At 46.8% G+C, this 19,683-nt stretch overlaps 1 protein-coding gene across 3 annotated transcripts in view; it reads right to left on the bottom strand.

The window, feature by feature from the left end:
- syt14a (synaptotagmin XIVa) overlaps positions 1-19,683 on the bottom strand; it is a 271,602-nt gene that overhangs the window by 44,301 nt on the left and 207,618 nt on the right. For all 3 annotated transcript variants that reach the window (XM_038812298.1, XM_038812288.1, XM_038812279.1), the window contains one exon: positions 15,752-16,201. In XM_038812298.1, the coding sequence (XP_038668226.1) occupies positions 15,752-16,201 (450 nt within the window). The remainder of the gene's footprint in view (positions 1-15,751; positions 16,202-19,683) is intronic.

The following is a 19,683-nucleotide window of genomic DNA, read 5'->3' on the forward strand; positions in this document are numbered from 1 at the left end:
TCATGCCTGACAAATTTGATTAAGTTTTTTGAGCACGTGACTAAGTATGTAGATGAGGGTAGTGCAGTTGCTGTAGTGTACATGGATTTCAGCAAAGCATTTAACAAGATCCCACATGGGAAACTTATAAAGAAGGCTAATGCATATGGGATACAGAGGAACTTGATAGGTGGATTCAAAGCTGGCTGAGCAATAGGAAACAGAGGGAGATGACAGACAGCTGCTTTATTGACTGGAAGCCAGTGTCCAGTGGTGTACCACAGGCATCTGTGCTGGTCCCTATTATTTGTCATTTATATAAATGACTTAAATGTCTATGTGGGAGGTCGGATCAGTAAGTTTGCTGATGACACAAAGATAGGCCGGGAGGTTAACAGTAAGGATGAGAATCTTGGGTTACAGGAAAATAAAGATGGGATGGTCAAATATGCAGAAAAGTGGCAGATGGAACTTAATCCTGAAAAGTTAGAGGTGTTACACTTTGGAAGGAGCAATTTAACAAGAAAATATTCAATGAATGGCACCACACTGGGAAGTCCTGAAGAACAAAGAGACTTTGGCGTGTTTGTAAATAGATCTCTGAGGGCAGAAGGGCAGGTTAATTGGGTGGTGAGAAAGGCAGATGGTACACCTGCCATTATCAAACGTGACATAGGTTACAAAAGCAAGGAAGGCATCTTGGAGTTAGAACATTGGTGAGGCCACAGCTGGAGTACTGTGTGCAGTTCTGGTCGTCACATTATAGGAAGGATGTGACTGCACTGCCGCGGGTGTAGAGGCGTTTCACCAGGATGTTGCCTGGGATAGAATATTTTCGTTATGAAGAGAGGTTGGATAAGCTTGGGTCGCTTTTGCTGGAGCAGAGAAGACTGAGGAGCGACTGGATCGAGGTGTACAAGATTGTGAGGGGCATGGACAGGGTGGATAGGGAACAGCTGCTCCCCTTAGTTGAACAGTTGGTTATGAGGGGACACAAGTTCAAGGTGATGGTGGAAGGAAAAACATTTTTACCCAGAGGGTGGTGACTGTCTGGAACGCACTGCCTGGGAGGGTATTGAGACGGGTTACCTCACATCCTTTATAAAGTACCCACTTGGTACGTCTTAACATTCGAGACTATGGGGCAAGTACTGGGAAATGGGATTAGGATTGGCAGATCAGGTGCCTTTCTTGCGGCGATGCAGACTCGATGGGCTGAAGGGCCTTTTCTGCACTGTACTTTCCTGTGATTTGTCAGTTTGGGCGCAGTCATCTTTGGGTTTCATACCATAAGAACCGGCTGGAAGCTGCCTAAAGAAAAAAACATCTTGAACGTCATGAGACACAGCTTGAAACAGAAACTCCTTAACAGGAAGAGACCGAGGACGGTTCCCAGAAACAGCTATCGGACTGCTGTACTAAATCATGAGCCATCACCTGCAGTACCGTAAAAGCAAAAACAGGTGCCTTCTCTTATTCCCAGGTCTAGTTCTGCTTGTTAAGTCCACCTGCAAAGGAAAACTCCATCCATTCAACAACATCAGCCATCACCTAAGCCGAACCTCAAGTTCCAGCCCTTCACTTTGGGAAAAAGATAGGTTTTCTTCATTCCATTAGTTTTGGAACACCAAAGCTACAATGATAGAAATATACAGCCATCTTTGACTGTGTGGCCAATTCATTGCAATGTGGCTTTCGTCTCTTTTAAAAAAAAGATATCAATTAGGGGTTTCCAGCCACTAAAGTAAAAATAATTTTTTGATATAAGGCATGGTTTCACAACACTCTGCTTGATGGTATCACTGTTGCTGGGCACCTGGAAATCACTTTGACTTGCCATTGGATTCATGTCAAAAAAGGTGAAATGTACACTACAGAGGTCACAAGATCTTTGTGGACAGCTGTGGTAGTGTGACTAGGGGTATTACGGTACCTTAGAAGTGAGCTGCTATTGGTGTAGAGGACTCGCTGCCCATTGGCCCGGGTAAGTCATGTGCCTCTCAGCCGATTGGCTGAGAGGTAGGTAGCTCCGCCTACAAGGTGGGATATAAGAACCCGTGCTTCCCGGCAGTCGGCCATTCTTCTGTGCGTCTGCTGCCGGGCACACATCTTGTGCATTAAAGCCTATCGTTTGGATCTCAACTTCGTCTCGTGTCCAATTGATGGTGCATCAACAGCTTTCTTCGAGCAAGTACAATTGCTTCTCCAGTGACCTCAAAATTCAGGTCTCTCAGTTGAGGTTGGGTGCTTTCCTCTCAAGGAAGAATGCAAACCTAGATGGAAATCATATACAGACTGCTCTTCTGCACCACCTTGTGGCAGATTTACGGTAATCATTAATGAGGTCTGGGTGCATCTCTGCCCTTGACTATGGGTTGTGCAGAGACAAAGGCAGATCATGGGGAAAATGGAAAGGAGTATCACACCTCAAGAAAGAAAAATACAAAACATATTTTAAAAGTGAATATATTCCAGTCACCCTCTGACCTTCTAAATTCTAGGGAATGTAACACTAGTTTGTGTAATCTCGCCTGATAATTTAACCCTTGGAGACGAGGTATAATTCTGGTAAATCTACATTGCATTCGCTCCAAGGCCAATATTTCCTTCAAAAAGTATGGTGCTCAAAATTGCTCGTATTATTCTAGGTGTGGTTGAACCAGAGTGTTGTACAATTGAAGAGTGACTTCTCCCTCTTGTAGTCAATTCCTCTAGCTATGAAGGCAAGCATCACATTAGTTTTTTCGATTACTTCCTACACCTGTTCATGATATTTTAATGATCAAATTATTAAATATTGTTTTCAGTTCTGGCTCTGAACTTTATTCCCCACCTACCATCTCCATCCATTTCCCTGGCAACAGTATGCGATTAAGCCAGTATGGTCACAACTGCACCACATTTGCTCGAGGTCAGTATTACAACCCTGGACCAGATCGTAACAGTTGCTAGGATACTGGACAGCAACCCCAATATTTTATTTAATTTGTAAGGCTGTGAGGAAAGGGTATTTCACTCCAGGAGTGACCCCACAAACAAATAGTGATATGGTATATTAAAACAAACTTTATTAATAACATGGTATTACTAACTTCCAATATCATAAAGACAATAGTTTACAAATATCAGTTAAACAATGCTCAACAATACAATGAAACAATAATTCCTAACTGCTATCTTTTATCTCCACTCTTGCAAAACTCATTTCAGGTCAAAATCCACTTTTAAATAGAGTTAGCCAACCCAGGAATACTTGCTGTAAAGAGATGTCTTGGATAAACCACTTTGAGAGAGAGCAAGAGATCCTCCAGGAAACAGCTTGCAGATTCTTGCCTGAGTCAAACTACTGTCAGCTTTCTCAGAAACTGCTGCTCTGTGCAATCAAATCTTTAACTGAACTGCTTTGCGAAATGCTGCTGGTCTGTCCACACTCAGATCTAAACTGAAGTGAAACTTCAGAAACTGCTTCAGCCCCTGGCTCCCCCCATTAACTACATCATCTTACTAAGCTGAACACGATGTCTCTAATTATCTATTCCCCAGGGAATCCTCTTAATATAGACAAAATTTCATTAGCCCAACTTCAAGAAACTATTCATGGCTGGAATGAATTATGAACTTACTTTTACAATGCTTTAATTCCACCTGTCTCCAAAATGCCTAACTGCCTTTCAAACCAGGATTTTTAAAAACATGACTACAGCAATCACAAAGTAACCCAGCCTTTAAACCTTACTGTACCAACTACATATGATAAAATATATCTGAAATTCCTACATTAATCACATCAGCTTCAAACTTCATACTCATGCCATCGTTAAAATCACCTATTTCTACCTCTATAACATTGCTAGACTTCGCCCCTCTCTCAGCTCATCTGCTGCTGAAATCCACAGGCCTTTGTTACCTCTACACTTGATTATTTTAACAGATTCCTGGCTGATCTCCCACATTCTACCCTCTGTAAAGTTGAAGTCATCAAAAACTCTACTGCCCACCTTAACTTGCACCAAGTCCCATTCTCTTATAACTGCGACTCGCCGCACCCCCTCCCGCCCCCAGCCACTTGTTGACCTACATTGGCCACCAATCAAGCAATGCCTCGATTTTAAAATTCTCATCCTAGTTTTTAATCCCTCCATGGCCTTGCCTATCCCCGTAGGAAGTCTCAAGATACCAGGTTGATTTGAAATCACCAGCGCCGGCATCTCCTCACACTGCCTATCCCTATCATTGTACTCTTCTCCATCTCCACAATTATCTGAGAGATCTTTGTTCCTCTAATTCTTTTTATTAAATTTAGAGTATCCAAATAAGTTTTTATACAATTAAGGGCCAATTTAGCGTGGCCAATCCACCTGAACACACGCAAACATGGGGAGAATGTGCAAACACCACACGGATATGACCCGGAGCCGGGATCGAATCCGGATCCTCGGTGCCCTGAGGCAGCACTGCGCTACCCCCTGTTCCTCTAATTCTGACTTATTGTACATTTCCAATTATTATTGCTCCACCAGTATTGGCCCACACTTTTAGCTGCCGTGGTCACAAGCTCTAGTATCCCCTCCCTGTACCTCTCTAGCTCTCTACCACACATTTCTCCTTTAAAACATATTATAAAACATACCTCTTTGAACAAGCTTTTAGTATTTTGCCATAATATCTCATGTGGCTAGGAGTCATACTTCGTTTTACAATGCTTATATGAAGTGATTTGAGATGTTTCATTATCTTTATGGTGCTATATATATATATGTTATCCTTATTATTAATGCTGGACCCCCAAGCCTCTTTAGACCTCAAGTGTTTCTAGTATCATATATGAAGTACGGCAGCACGGTAGCATGGTGGTTAGCATAAATGCTTCACAGCTCCAGGGTCCCAGGTTCGATTCCCGGCTGGGTCACTGTCTGTGTGGAGTCTGCACGTCCTCCCCGTGTGTGCGTGGGTTTCCTCCGGGTGCTCCGGTTTCCTCCCACAGTCCAAAGATGTGCGGGTTAGGTGGATTGGCCATGCTAAATTGCCCGTAGTGTCCTAATAGTAAGGTTAAGGGGGGGGGGAGTTGTTGGGTTACGGGTATAGGGTGGATACGTGGGTTTGAGTAGGGTGATCATTGCTCGGCACAACATCGAGGGCCGAAGGGCCTGTTCTGTGCTGTACTGTTCTATGTTCTAAGTACCCTGCTCTATCCTTTTTAGGTCCAAAGTGGATCATGTCACCTACATTGAAATCCATTTCCCCCAATTTTGCCCTCAATATATTAATATATCTTCGTAATTTGCCACCTCTCTTTGTGTCATCCACAAACATCCTATCCCATATCTAAATTGTTAATAAAAGTAGTGAATTGTTCAGGCCCCAAAATAAGAGCAGCATTAATCACATGTTGGAATAGTATCATAGTGGTTATATTACTGGACTAGTAATTTGAAGGCTTGGGCTAATGATCTGGAGAGAATTCAAATCCTACCACAGCAGTTGGGGAACTTAAATTCTAAAGAAAACTAGCATCAGCCATTTGATCACAAAACTATCAGATTGTCACGGTAGAAGCAGTGGTGTGGTACCAATGTTACTGGACTAGTAATCCAGAGGCCTAGGGGACACTGGCTCAAATCCCACCATAGCAGCTGGTGGAACTTGGATTCAATTGGCAAAGAACAAAGAACAAAACAGCACAGGAACAGGCCCTTCGGCCCTCCAAGCCTGGACCAGTCATGACACCACCCTTGGCCAAAACCCTCAGCATGTCCTAGTGCCATATCATAAGACCATAAGACCTTGTCCACTTGTGTTGTCACTTTCAAAGATCTGTGGACATGCATGCTCAGATCTCTCTGACTTTCTATATTCCTAAGAGTTTTACGGTATATTTCCCCTCCATGTTAGACCTACCAAAATGTATTACCTCATATTTGTCTGGATTAAACTTAATTTGCCATTTCTATGCCCAAGTCTCCAACCTATCTATGTGATGTGGTATCCTCTGACAATCCTCAACACTATATGCCACTCCACCAACCTTGGTGTCATCTGCAAACTTACTAATCAGATCAGCTACATTTTCCTCCAAATTGTTTATGTATACTACAAACAACAGGGCCCCACTAGAGATCCCTGTGGAGCACCACTAGTCACAACCTTCTATTCAGAAAAACACCCTTCTACTGCTACTCTTTGCCATCTATGACCGAGCCATTCTGTATCCATCTTGCCACCTCACCTCTGATCCTGTGTGACTTCACCTTTTGTACCAGTCTGCCATGAGGCACCTTGTCAAAGGCTTTACTGAAGTCCACGTAAACAGCATCCGTCACCCTCCCCTCATCAAGCATCTTTGTCACCTCCTCAAAAAACTTGATCAAGTTAGTGAAGCACGACCTCCCCTTTACAAATCATATTGTCTACCACTTATGAGTCCATTTGTTTCCAAATGGGTATAAATTATGTCCCTGAGAATTCTCTCTAATAATTTACCTACCGACGTGAGGCACACTGGCCTATAGTTTCCTGGATTATCCCTGCTATCTTTCTTAAATAGTGGTACCACATTAGCTATTCTCTATGATACTCTGGGATTTGACCTGCAACCAATGAGGCGACAAAGATGTCAGTTAAGGCCCCAGCAATTTCCTCCCTTGCTTCCCTCAGTATTCTGGAGTATTCTGGGGTATTCTGAGGTATTCTGGGGATGGTTTAGCACACTGGGCTAAATAGCTGGCTTGTAATTCAGAACAAGGCAGCAGTGCGGGTTCAATTCCCGTACCGGCCTCCCCGAACAGGCGCCGGAATGTGGCAACTAGAGACTTTTCACAGTAACTTCATTGAAGCCTACTTGTGACAATAAGCGATTATTATTATTATTATTAAATCCCATTCAGTCTAGGAGACTTAGCTACCTTAATGTCTTTTAAAACACCCAAAAACTCCTCCTTTTCGATTAATCACCTTCCATAAAGTCCTTTTCTTTGGTGAACACTGATGCAAAGTACTCATTTAGTACCTCTTCCATTTCCTCTGGCTCAACACATACATTCCCCCCCCACTGTCCTTAAGTGGTCCAATCCTTTCCCTGGCCACCCTCTTACTTTTTATCTTCTAGACCGTACAAAAGCCTCCTTTTTCTTTTTGACGAGGTTCTCAATATCCTTTGTTATTCAAGGCTTCCTAAACGTGACATTCTTATCCTTCCTTCGCTTCGGAACGTGACTTTCCTGAATTCTAATCAACTGTCGCTTGAAAGACTCCCACATGTTCGATGTTGATTTACCCTCCAACAGCCGCACCCAATCCAAATTCTTCAATTCCTATCTAATGTTACCTTAATTTGCCTTTCCCGGTTTAGCACCTTAATACGAGGGTAACCCTCATGCTATCCAAAAGTACCCTAAAACTTACGGAATTGTGATCACTACTCCCAAAATGTTCCCCTACTGAAACCTCAACCACCTGTATCGTTCCCCAATACCAGATCCAGTACTGCCTCTTCCCTCGTTGGACTATCTACATATTGCATCAAGAAACCTTCCTGGATTCACTTTACAAACTCTGCCTCGTCCAAGCCCCGAGCACTAAGTGAATCCCAGTCAATATAGGGGAAGTTAAAATCCCCTGCCACAACAACTTTTGTAGATATCCAAAATCTCTCTACCTATCTGCTCCTCTACCTCTCGCAGGCAGTTGGGGCACCTGTAATAAATCCCAACGTTGGACAGAATGGTGGCGCAGTGGTTAGCCGAGGACCCGGGTTCGATACCGGCCCCAGGTCACTGTCCGTTTGGAGTTTGCGCATTCTCCCCGTGTCTTCGTGGGTTTCACTCCCACAACCCAAAGATGTGCAGGGCAGTGGATTGGCCACGCTAAATTGCCCCTTAATTAGAAAAAAAATAATTGGGTACTCTAAATTTATTTAAAAATAAATAAATAAAAATAAACCCCCAACATTATAATTGCCTCCTTCCTGTTCCTGAGCTGTACCCAGATTGTATGAGCCTCATTGTATGAGTCCTCTGAGGTGTTCTCCCGCAATAGGGCTATAGGGCGCGATTCTCCACAAATGCGGAGAGTCGTGAAGACTGCCGTGAAACTGGCCGTGTTTCACGGCAGCCTCCGCGCCCCCTCCCGATCGGGGCGCGCAGCAGGGCCCCGTGAACCTCGGCATCGCAGGCTTAGCGAACTTCGCTAAGCCCGCGCGCCAAGGGTAACGGCGGCTGACGCGCACGATGACGTCAGCCGCGCATGCGCGGATTGGACGGCTCCCACCCGCGCATGCGCGGATGACGTCATCACGCATATGCGTGAAACCCGCGCATGTGTGGGCCGTTATGCCCCTCAGCCGCCCCGCGGACTGATCCAGCGGGGCGGTGGAGGAACAAAGAGTGCGCGGGTTCGGACCCCCGTGGTGCGGCCATGCCAATCGGTGCCATGGTTCTCGAGAACGGCACTTTGCGGCCGTTTTCACGAACTGTGAGAGCAGGTGTGTTGGAGTTCGTGAAAACGGCCGTAAAGGCCTGGGAAATCGGCCCATCGGATACGGGAGAATCGCTGCTCGCCGTAAAAAACGGCGAGCAGCGATTCGTGTCGTGGGGCGGCCATGGGGGGGGGGGGGGGGGGGGGGGGGGGGCGGGGGGAGAATAGCGGGAGGTCAGGAAAAATGTCGGGAAGGCCTCCCTCTATTCTCCGACCCGTCGTGGGGGGCGGAGAATCGCGCCCACAATATTCTCCTTAACAAGTAATTCAATTAACAAATTTAGAATGAGAAGCTATTCTCAGTGTTGGTGACAATGACACTTTCTTCTTATATCATCGGCATCACAGATACCAGTCTTCAACCAATTCAATTTCCTCCATGTGATACCAAGGAACGGCTGAAGGCATTGGACACTGCAAAGTTATTTATTGGCTCTGGTAACATTTCAGCAAATATGTTGAAGACTTGTGCTTTATAAAACATAGAATTTACAGTGCAGAAGGAAGCCATTCAGCCCATTGAGTCTGCACCGGCCCTCGGAAAGAGCACCCCACTTAAGCCGCACACCTCCACCCTATCCCTGAAACCAGTAACCCCACCTATCCTTTTTTGGACGCTAAGGGCAATTTAGCATGGCCAATCCACCGAACCTGCACATCTTTGGACTGTGGGAGGAAACCAGAGCACCCGGAGGAAACCCACACAGACACGGGGAGAACATGCAGACTCCGCACAGATAGTGACCCAAGCCGGGAATCGAACTTGGGACTCTGGTGCTGTGAAACAACCATGCTAACCATTGTGCTCCCGTGCTGCCGTTAGAACTAGCTGCATCTTTAGCCAAGATGTTCTAGTACAGCTACAACATTGGCATCCATCCAGCAATGTGGAACATTGCCCAGATATTTCCTGGCCACAAAAGCAGGACAAATCCAACCCAGCCAACATCCCATCAGTCTTCTCCTGATCTACAGCAAAGTGAAGAAAGGGGAGTCGACACCGCTATCAAGCGGTACTTACTCAGCAATAATCTGCTCACTGAGGGTTCCACCAGGACCACTTAGTTGCAGATCTCATTACTGCCTTGGTTCAAACAGGGACAAAAAAGCTGAACTCAAGAGGAGTGGGGAGAGTGACTCAGGCCCAATGATCTTTACCTTTTTCATCAATGACCTTCCTTTTTGATTGATTGATACATTCATTGTCACATATACCAAAGTACAGTGAAAAGTATTTTTCTGCAGCCAAGGGAACGAACACAGTAGACAAAAGAATAATCAACAAAGTCCATTGACAAATAGTGATTGGTCACAGTGCGGAACAAGGGCCAAACAAAGCAAATACATGAGCAAGAGCAGCATAGGGCATCGTGAATGGTGTTCTTACAGGGAACAGATCAGTCCGAGAGAGAGTCGTTGAGGCGTCTAGTAGCTGTGGGAAAGAAGCGTTCCTATGTCTGGATTTGCGGGTCTTCAGACTCCTGTATCTTCTACCTGATGGAAGGGTCCAGAAGAGGGCAAAGCCTGGGTGTGAGGGGTCTCTGACAATGCTGTCTGCTTTCCTGAGGCAGCGAGAGGTGTAGACAGAATCATTGGGAGGGTGGGAAGCTTGTGCGACGCATTGGCTGAATTACCACACTCTGCAGTTTCTTGCGAACTTGGGCCGAGCAGTTGCCACACCAAGCTGTGATGCAGCCGGATAGGATGCTCTCTATGGCACATTTGTAGAAATTTGTGAGAGATGATGCAGACAATGCTGAATTTCTTTAGCTTCTGTAGGAAGTAGAGATGCTGCTGGGCTTTCTTGATTGTTGCATCAACATGAGTGGACCAAGACAGACTGTTGGTGGTGACCCCCAGGGTCATAACCTCCCTAGTCTTAAACTCCATCCCTCTAGCAATGAAGGTCAAAACTCTATTCGCCTTCTTAATCAATGTCTCAAACAAGAGAGAACCGAACCATTTTCTCTTGACAACTGTAGCAGGTAATTGTATTTTTTAACACACGTCAATGAACTAATTAAACCTGGAGATAAATTAGCTGGCCTCAGTAAATAGCAGAAGGAACTTTGACCCCAGAACAAAAGGACATTGCTAAAGCATTTAGCATGATCAAACATTGATATTTGTACTGTTTCAGCCTTTACTGTGCCCTATTATAAAAATAATAAATTCTATTTAAATATAAAGGTCAGGGCATAAATTGCCGAAGTACTGAACTAATTACCTCACCGTGAATTGTGGCCACAATGGATGAGGTCATGCATCAACTGATTAGATCACTGTGGTCATTCAAAAACCTGCCTAACATGAAAGAAATCTTGCAGCAAAGAAGGGTATAAAAACAGTCAGCTTTAAACCAGAGAGGGGAAACGCAGAGAGGAAAGGAAGAAGAAAGAAGACAGCTGACCTGCAGGCAGATACAGGAAATGGCGTTTGGCTGCTCAGCAGCTCCTATCAGGTGAGAATTCATCTTAAATCTCTGAGTAAAAAGCTATCCAGTCTAGCGAGATGCCTCTATCCCAATGAAGAGGAAAACTATCATCACTACACTACATCAGCCATACTTCATCATTTGTTTTAGTCAGCAAACAGAATATTATGAGGTACAGATGGGAGCAGCTGGAGCAAGAGAATCTTCGTTCGCCACAGGTCAAGGAGGGAAGCCCAGGATGACCTAGTCAAGGCAGAGGAACCATTAAAAGCTGGAATTGATCGGGTGGAACAGAGGCTGGAGCCCCAGGGCCAAGCCATTCGGAAAGTGGAAGAGACGGTGGGGGAGCACGAGGAGCAGTTTACATGGTTGGCGGCCGAGATTGGAATGATGCGGGAGACCCAGAAGTGGCTAAAGGAGAAGGTGGAGGACCTTCACAATTGCTCCCGGAGACAAAACCTAAGAATCGTGGGGATACTTGAAGGCATTGAGGGAGCGGACACTGGCTTGTATGTAGCCAAGATGGTGGAGAAGCTGATGGGGAATTAGGCCTTTGACCGACCCCTGGAAGTCGACCGGGCGCACAGGGTGCTGAGGAAGATGCAGGTGAACGAGCTGCCGAGGGCTATGGTGGTGCGACTCCACTGATTCCTCGATATGGAGAAGATATTGAGGTGGGCGAGGCAGATGAGGAGGTGCACCTGGGAAGGAAATGAGCTCCCAGTGTATCAGGACCCGGGCGTGGACTTGGCAAAGAGGAAAGCCGGGTTCAATCAGGTGAAGGGTGAAGTTTGTTATGTTGTACCCGGTTGGTTGTCGGAAAACTTCTCTCCTTTGAGATGTTTTGTTGGGTTCGGTGGCAGGATGTTTGGGGAGCATTGGGGGTGAGTGCACCATTTTCCTTGTTCCATTGTTGTTTGTCCTATAGAAGTATGCAAGTGTGTGGGGGGGGGGGGGGGGGGGGGGGGGGGTAGGGGTAGCAGGCTCAGGCGCCTTGGGCGGGAGCTGGCAGGCTAGCTGGGCGGGCTAGTTAAAGGGAGCACAGTGGGGGTGGCCCGGTGCTTAACGTAGTAAGGGGGAATGGGATTGTTGTTTTGCTCAGTGGAGGGGGGTGGGGAGGAGGGGTCTGCTGACAAAGATGTGATTACTGTGGCAAAGCAAGAAAAGGAATGGTGACGGTGGGCATCCGATGGTGGGCCTGGAGGGTCGTGTGACACGGGCTGGGGGCTGGCCCAAGAAAGGTTACGGTTGATCAGCAGGGGACGGGGGAGTGGGGTGGTCACATGGGGAACCCCACTCCCGCTTGAGACGGCTGAATGGGTGAACTTGAGGAGCTTGAAGGCGAACGTGGCCTTTTTGCAAGAAACACATTTGAAGATCGGGGATCAGACAAGGCTAAGGAAAGGGTGGGTATGGCAAGTCTTCCATTTGGGATTAGATATGAAGACGCAAGGGGTGGCGGTTGATAAATAAATGGGTGGCGTTTGAGGTGGGGAACATTGTCGCAGATTCGGGAGGGAGGTTAATGATGGCGAGTGGGAAGCTGGTGGGGTTGCCAGTGGTTTTGATAAATGTTTATGCCCCAAATTGGGATGATGTGGAGTTTATGAGGCGGGTGTTGGGAAAGATCCTGGACCTGGACTTGCACCGGTTGATCATGGGAGGGGATTTTAACAGGGTCACTGAACCAGGTTTGGACAGTCGAACCTGAGGTCAGGGAAGTTGTCGGCTGTGGCAAAGGAGCTGAAGGGGTTCATGGAGCACATGGAGATTGATCCATGGAGATTTGGGAAGCCGAGGGCGAAGGAGTTCTCGTACTTCTCCCATGTACACACGGTGTACTCGCAAATTGATTATCTTGTGGTGGACAAGACGCCGTTGGCGGGTGTCGTCGATTTGGGGTAATCGGTGATCGTGGTTTCAGAGCATGCACCGCACTCGGTGGACTTGCAAGTGGACCGGGTGGTAGCGACAGTGCCCGCAGTGGAGAATGGATGTAGAGCTGTTAGCAGATGACGAAGTGTGCGAACGGGTGAGGGCCGCCATCCGGGGGTATGTGGAACTAAATGATGCGCGTGAGGATTTGGCTGCCATGCTAGGGGAGGCGCTCAAGGCAGTGGTCCAGGGTTGGGGGGGGGGGGGGGGGTTTATATCGATCCGGGCACATAGGGAAAAGATGCAACAAGCAGAGATGGCAAGGCTGGTGGATGAGATTCTGCAGGTGGGTAGGAGGTATTCGCAGGCACCGGAGGCGGAATTGTTGAATCATAGAATTTATAGTTTAGGAGGCCATTCGGCCCATCGAGTCTGCACCAGTCCTTTGAAAGAGCACCCTACCCAAGTCCACACCTTCAGCCTATCCCTGTAACCCAGTAACCCACCCCACCGTTTTGGACACTAAGGGCAAGTTAGCATGGCCAATCCACCGAACCTGCACATCTTTGGACTGTGGGAGAAAACCAGAGCACCCGGAGGAAACCACACAGACATGGGGAGAACATGCAAACTCCACACAGACAGTGACCCAAGGTCAGAATTTAACCCGGGTCCCTGGCGCTTTGATGCAGCAATGCTAATCACTGTGCTGTCCCTGTATGTAAAGTGCAAGGGCTACAGCTTTAAAGTTAAATTACTGCTTAGCTAATGCAAATGTATTCTTTCTTTTATAATTGCATACTACAGACTACACTCAGGGCTTTTTTGTGAATTGTCAGATTTTTTGGGTTGTGTCAACATTTATGGAGCCTTTAGTCAGTCTGTGCTCTTTTTTTGTTTGCATGTATCGGAGTCACCATCAGTAGGTCAATGCAGTAATAATGTTTTTAAATGGCCAGTTTTACCGATGTATGGATCATCATTAATGAATGCAGTTAGACATTTATGTGGTCGCCATCTATCATATGACATATATGGGCGAAATTCTCCGACCCCCAGCAGGGGAAGTGGCGGGGGTGGAATATCGCCACTCCGATCTCTCCCGCCGCCGAGGTTTAAACCACCTCTGGAACGGCGGGCTCAGCAGCGCGAGCAGGCCCCCGGGGTCCTGGCGGGGCGGGGGGGCGATCAAACCCGGGGGGTGCCCCCACGGTGGCCTGGCCCGCGATCAGGGCCCCCCGCTCAGACTCCAGGCCAGTTCCCTGGGTGCACTACATTCCTCCGCGACCGCCACGGCCTCCGCCATGGTGGAAGCAGAAGAGAACCCCACATCGCGCATGCGCCGGCAGTGACGTCAGCGGCCAGCCCCGCTGCCGGGGGCGCCGGTTTTTTGCGCTGGTCTTCTGGTGGCAACCGCTCCGGCGCGGGGCTGGCCCCCAAAGGTGGGGAGAATTCCCCACCTTTGGGGAGGCGCGACCCCTGAGTGGTTGGCGCCACTCCCCTACTCCTGGATCCTCCGTCACGCCGGGTAGGGGAGAATGCCGCCCATAATTTGTGAACACTAGAAAGACAAAATATTGAGCAGTTCCTAGGCAGCATGATTTTACTTTTATTTTAAGACACAACCCTCGTGAACACCACCAGTCCATCACACAAATCCACCTCTCATCCATTGACTCTGTCAACACCTCCCGCTGTCTTGGGAAACCGGGCAGCGTAATCAAAGACCCCTCCTATCCGGCTCTTATTCACTCTTCCAACTTCTTCCAAAGGGCAGGAGATACAAAAGTCTGAGAACACACACTAACAGATTCAAAAACAGCTTTTTCCCCGCTGTCACCAGACTCCTAAACGACCCTCTTATGGACTGATCTGATCTCTTCACACATCTAATCATACACTCCTGTATGCTTCACCCGATGCCTGTGTCAATGTATTCATATTGTGTTTTTTATGTTTGCCCTATGTATTTCTGTTAGCACTCATTGTTATATATGTGGGTCATGAAAAGTCATGTCATCTGATTAGTTTGTATAGCTTGTCATTTTGAAGACCATATGTAGAGGAGATATTGCAGAAAATGAAATCAAAATATAGGGCGCGATTCTCCCAATGGGAGACTGAGTGCCGACGCCGGAGTGCAACCCGGAGTGTTTCACTCCGGCGTCGAAGGCCGCTCCTCGCCCCCTATTCCCCCCCCCCCCCCCGGGGCTAGGAGTGGCGGCGCGTGAATCCCGAGCGCCCGGCCTTGACGCATGCGTCAAAGCGGCGCGCCGGGAATGATGCGGCTGGCGGCGCCGAAGTGACGTCAGCCGCGCATGCGCAGGTTGGCCGGCTCCAACCCGCGCATGCGCGGTTGCCGTCTTCTCCTCCGCTGCCCCGCAAGACATGACGGCTTGATCTTGCGGGCTGGCGGAGGGAAAAGAGTGCGTCGTTTACAGACGCCGGCCTGACAATCGGTGGGCACCGATCGTGGGCCAGACGTCTGCTGAGCACGCCCGTGGTGCTTGATCCTCCCTCCGCCCCCACAGGCCCCACACTTACCGGCTGTTCACGCCGGCAGCGACCAGGTGTGGTTGGTGCCGGCGTGTACCGGTCGGGTTCGGCAGGCCACTCGGCCCATCCGGGCCGAAGAATCACTGGTCGCCGTGAGAAACAACGAGCGGCGATTCTCCGAGCGGCCTGTCGCAAAACGCGACACGCCATTTTGGGGGGGGGGGGGGGGGGTAGAATCGCGGGGTTGCCAGGGCGGCGTGTCATGATTTGCCCGGCCCTCCCGCGATTCTCCCACCCGGCGTGGGGTGCGGAGAATCGCGCCCATAACATTTGTTAATTGGCATGTAAGAAAGTAACACATAATTGTTTTCATGCTTGAACCATTATGCAGTGGTTCTGGTAGACTTATTGCAGTGATCAAACTTTAACCAATAATGTAGAGCACAGTACATTTACAATTAATACAACCGTTTCATTTTTATTTGAATTACTTACAGTGAGGCTGCCACAGGGATCCAGCACAATTGGAATGGACATCTTGCCTTGTAGATTTAGCTTGGTGAGATAGAATACCTTTTCACCAACAATCCTTTCTTTTTTCATACGACGTATACTGTAGAGCCTAAATCGCACTGCATAATTACCAATCATCTCAGACTCAATACGATTAAACCTAAAGGCCTCTGTAAAGACAGGACAAGGCCCTCGCTGGACACTTGTTTTTGATCTTTGTTTCCTTGTGGGAAGAAGCACAAGATGTACTTGCCATGAGCTGTTACCAGTTCGACTATATGTTGGAATGTCTGTAACAGCTGTTACTGTTACCAAAAGTTTCTGTGCTTGTGAGTCAAAATCAAAAGTGACATCCAGTGTTCCATACTTTGATACAGGTTCTGGATCGTAAGCTTTTGGTAGCTGTGCAGAAGATCCTCTAGCTGACATGTCCTATAGAATATAAAAAAAAATACAAATAACTTCAACTCTTACAAAGCTAAGTCATTTTTGGCACAGATATTACCTCCCTTCCCGCCACAGATATATCAATTCTTTAATCTCAGTATTTCCAGTAAGTCAGTACACCATAGGTGAACTACTGAACCTGCCTTTCACAACTTCTTTGTTCACGTATTCGCTTACCCGCGTATAAGCCTCAGTACACTGCATACCCTTTGCGTGAACAATTGTTCATTTATCTGCATTTTCTTTCCCTGAGGAGACGGCAGCTATGATGGAGCAGATACCTCAATGTGTTTTAACAGGGGGATGGTGTTGAAGTTTCTGGAAATACATTCCCCCATTAGTCATGGCGTGGACATTTAATTTTCTTTTCATTACTCACCTTTCCGAAAGGGGTGAAGAGCGGTGTCTGGAATGGTTGTGGCTGAAGTGCAGCCCGAATGGAGAGATTAAACAGGAAATGTCGGAATCTCTTGGTCCAGAGCTACAATAACTACCCTGTTCAATTTTGAAATGTTCACCGATTTTGTCTGCCAGTTTTGAGATAATTCATGTTTTTCTTAAATGAGGATTGTCTCTTTTTAAATTTTCAATACACGTTTTGTAATGTTCAGAGGCTCCCCCTGTCTGTCATGTATAGGTACCACAATTTGCTGTACACAAACCAATCCCGTCCTCGCATCGCTGCAACTATCTAATTAACACCCATTGAAAAGCAAATTCATCATTTGCGAGATTTATGGAAACGTAACCCCAGCAAACAGCGGGACTGTACTGTACTAAAGCAGCATGATTTCTCATAATACGCTTTATTTGTATGCAAACTATTTCTTTATAATAATAATATAATAATCGCTTATTGTCACAAGTAGGCTTCAATGAAGTTACTGTGAAAAGCCCCTAGTCGCCACATTCCGGCGCCTGTTCGAGGAGGCTGGTACGGGAATTGAACCCGCGCTACTGCCTTGTTCTGCATTACAAGCCAGCTGTTTAGCCCAGTGTGCTAAACCAGCCCCAAATCAGTAGTTAGGCAGAAAGTTGTAATAGATATAGAAGTATCTGCTTCTAAATATAACTTATGAAAACTATAGTCAATGTTATAAAATATGTCATATCCCCATTTATCTTTTTCAGCACATACATTTCTCTTAATTGATGCATGCCCCATCAAATCTTTTCAGTAATTCTCCTCTGCTGTTCCATGCCTTATGAGGCCCTCAGTACTTTCAACCATATTTTGCCTCAAAGGCAACTAGAACCCCGTTCTATCCTACATAATCCTGAAAGCATTATTTTTCCTTAGTGCTCATAGACCCCTTTGCCCTCATTCCTTCTAAAATTCAACCTTTGAATATCCCCATGCCTTACTGTTATAAGTCTTTGTTCCCGCAAAAAGAGGTGCCCACACTCTGCATTTTTGTAAAACAAGATGAGAGGTTTATTTAGGGTGTTGCTCAATACAATCAAGATGCTCAAACCCCATGCAAACACACTCCTAACATCATTGCACATCAAGTGATACAGAACCAGCAAGAATGTATCTCCAGATACAAAACACTTACACACCAAGAGTACCCCAACAACGTAGGTACTATCTTAGTGCTACACTTAGCCTTCTTCAATGCTCACAGATCTCCTCTGTTCCAATCTCCCTCTACTTCATTGGTGCTCTAAACACTCAGCCTCTTCAGTTCCCTACCAGTTCCCTAACCTCTGAATCTTTTCAGTTTGCAGGCCTTCTCTTAAATGCACCTCACAAACTTCGCTACAGATTGTTTGTGCCAACCATCCCCGTGCTATTATTATTATTATTATGCCCATCCCACAAGTCACACAACCTTCTGAAAGAAAAAAAAAATCCTCATCTCTGTCCTAAAAGAGTGATTCCTAATTTTAAAACAGTGCCCCTTACTTCTGGATTCACTCACGAAGGGGAAATATTATTTCAATGTCTACCTTGTCAAAACCATTCAGGATTTTATATTCTTCAATCACTTTTCGAAACTCCAGTGGAACCAAGCCCAAATCTGTCCAATCTATCCTCATAAGACAATCCACCCATTTCTGGTATCACTCGAGTGAACTTCCTCAGAACTGCCTCCAATGCATTTACATCCTTCCTTAAATGAGGAGGCCAAAACTGCCGGTGGCCTTGCCGCTGCCTGATTATAATAATAATAATCACTTATTGTCACAAGTAGGCTTTAATGAAATTACTGTGAAAAGCCCCTAGTTGACACATACCTGCGCCTATACGGGGAGGCCGGTACGGGAATTGAGCCCGCGCTGCTGGCATTGTTCTGCATTACAGTCAGCTGTTTCGCCCACTGTGCTAAACCAGCCCCTGCCGATTGTCGTGTGTTTCAGCGGACCATCCTGTAAAGAGGCACCCACAGGTCTGTCGTCGGCACTCCATACAGGCAAGACCCCGATGTCTCAACAAGATTCGCCCCTATGTGTGAATGCCACACAGAGACATTAATGACAAAGCAAAGGATAGGTGATGGAAAAGACACTTACACAATCAGTCCAGCAGAAACAATGTGAAAACAAGCAAGAAACAGAAATTAGATGATTTTGGTATTTGGCGTTCATTGCAAAGGACGTGGGTGGTGAGGTAAAGCATCAAACGTTGAAACATTATTACTTAGCAAAGATAGAAATAGAATATGAGTATCATTACTATTTAATGAGGTGGGAAGAGGCGGGTAGAGGCGGGAACTCTCACAACATTTAAGAAGCATTTAGATGAACACTTGAAATGTCATAACATACAAGACTATTATGGGCCAAGTACTGGAAAATGCAATTTAAATAGCTAGATGTTTGATGGCCGACACAGACACAATGGGCTGAAAGGCTTGTTTCGGTGCTGCAAAACTCTCTGGGAACGATCTGACGGGAGAAGTACTAAGTGGGGTCGCGAGTGCAATTTGCCGGGTGCTTTCCGATGGCCGACCCGGCAAAACCGCGACTGGTATCTAACTTCAATTAAGGCCAGTAATGATCCCCCATGGGTTTCACAGCGGAAATGGCTGTCCAACCAGCTGATTCACCTGGACCGTGCCCGACAGCTCCTGGCTAATGAGGGGGAGCAGCACATATGGGCGGCACGGTAGCACAGTGGTTAGCACTGTTGCTTCACAGCACCAGGGTCCCAGGGTCGATTCCCGGCTTAAGTCATTGTCTATGCGGAGTCTGCACGTTCTCCCTGTGTCTGTGTGGGTTTCCTCCGTGTGCTCCAGTTTCCTCCCAAAGTCCCGAAAGACATGCTATTAGGTAATTTGGATATTCTGAATTCTCCCTTTCTGTACCCGAGCAGGCGCTGGAATGTGGCAACTAGGGGCTTTTCACAGTAACGCCATTGCAGTGTTAATGTAAGCCTACTTGTGACAATAAAGATTATTATTATTATTATTAAACCGCTCCCTCCGAGCAAACCCCAGGCAGCACACAGCCATGCCACCACA

This window comes from Scyliorhinus canicula, chromosome 1 (assembly GCF_902713615.1).
Source record: "Scyliorhinus canicula chromosome 1, sScyCan1.1, whole genome shotgun sequence".
NCBI lineage: Eukaryota > Metazoa > Chordata > Chondrichthyes > Carcharhiniformes > Scyliorhinidae > Scyliorhinus > Scyliorhinus canicula.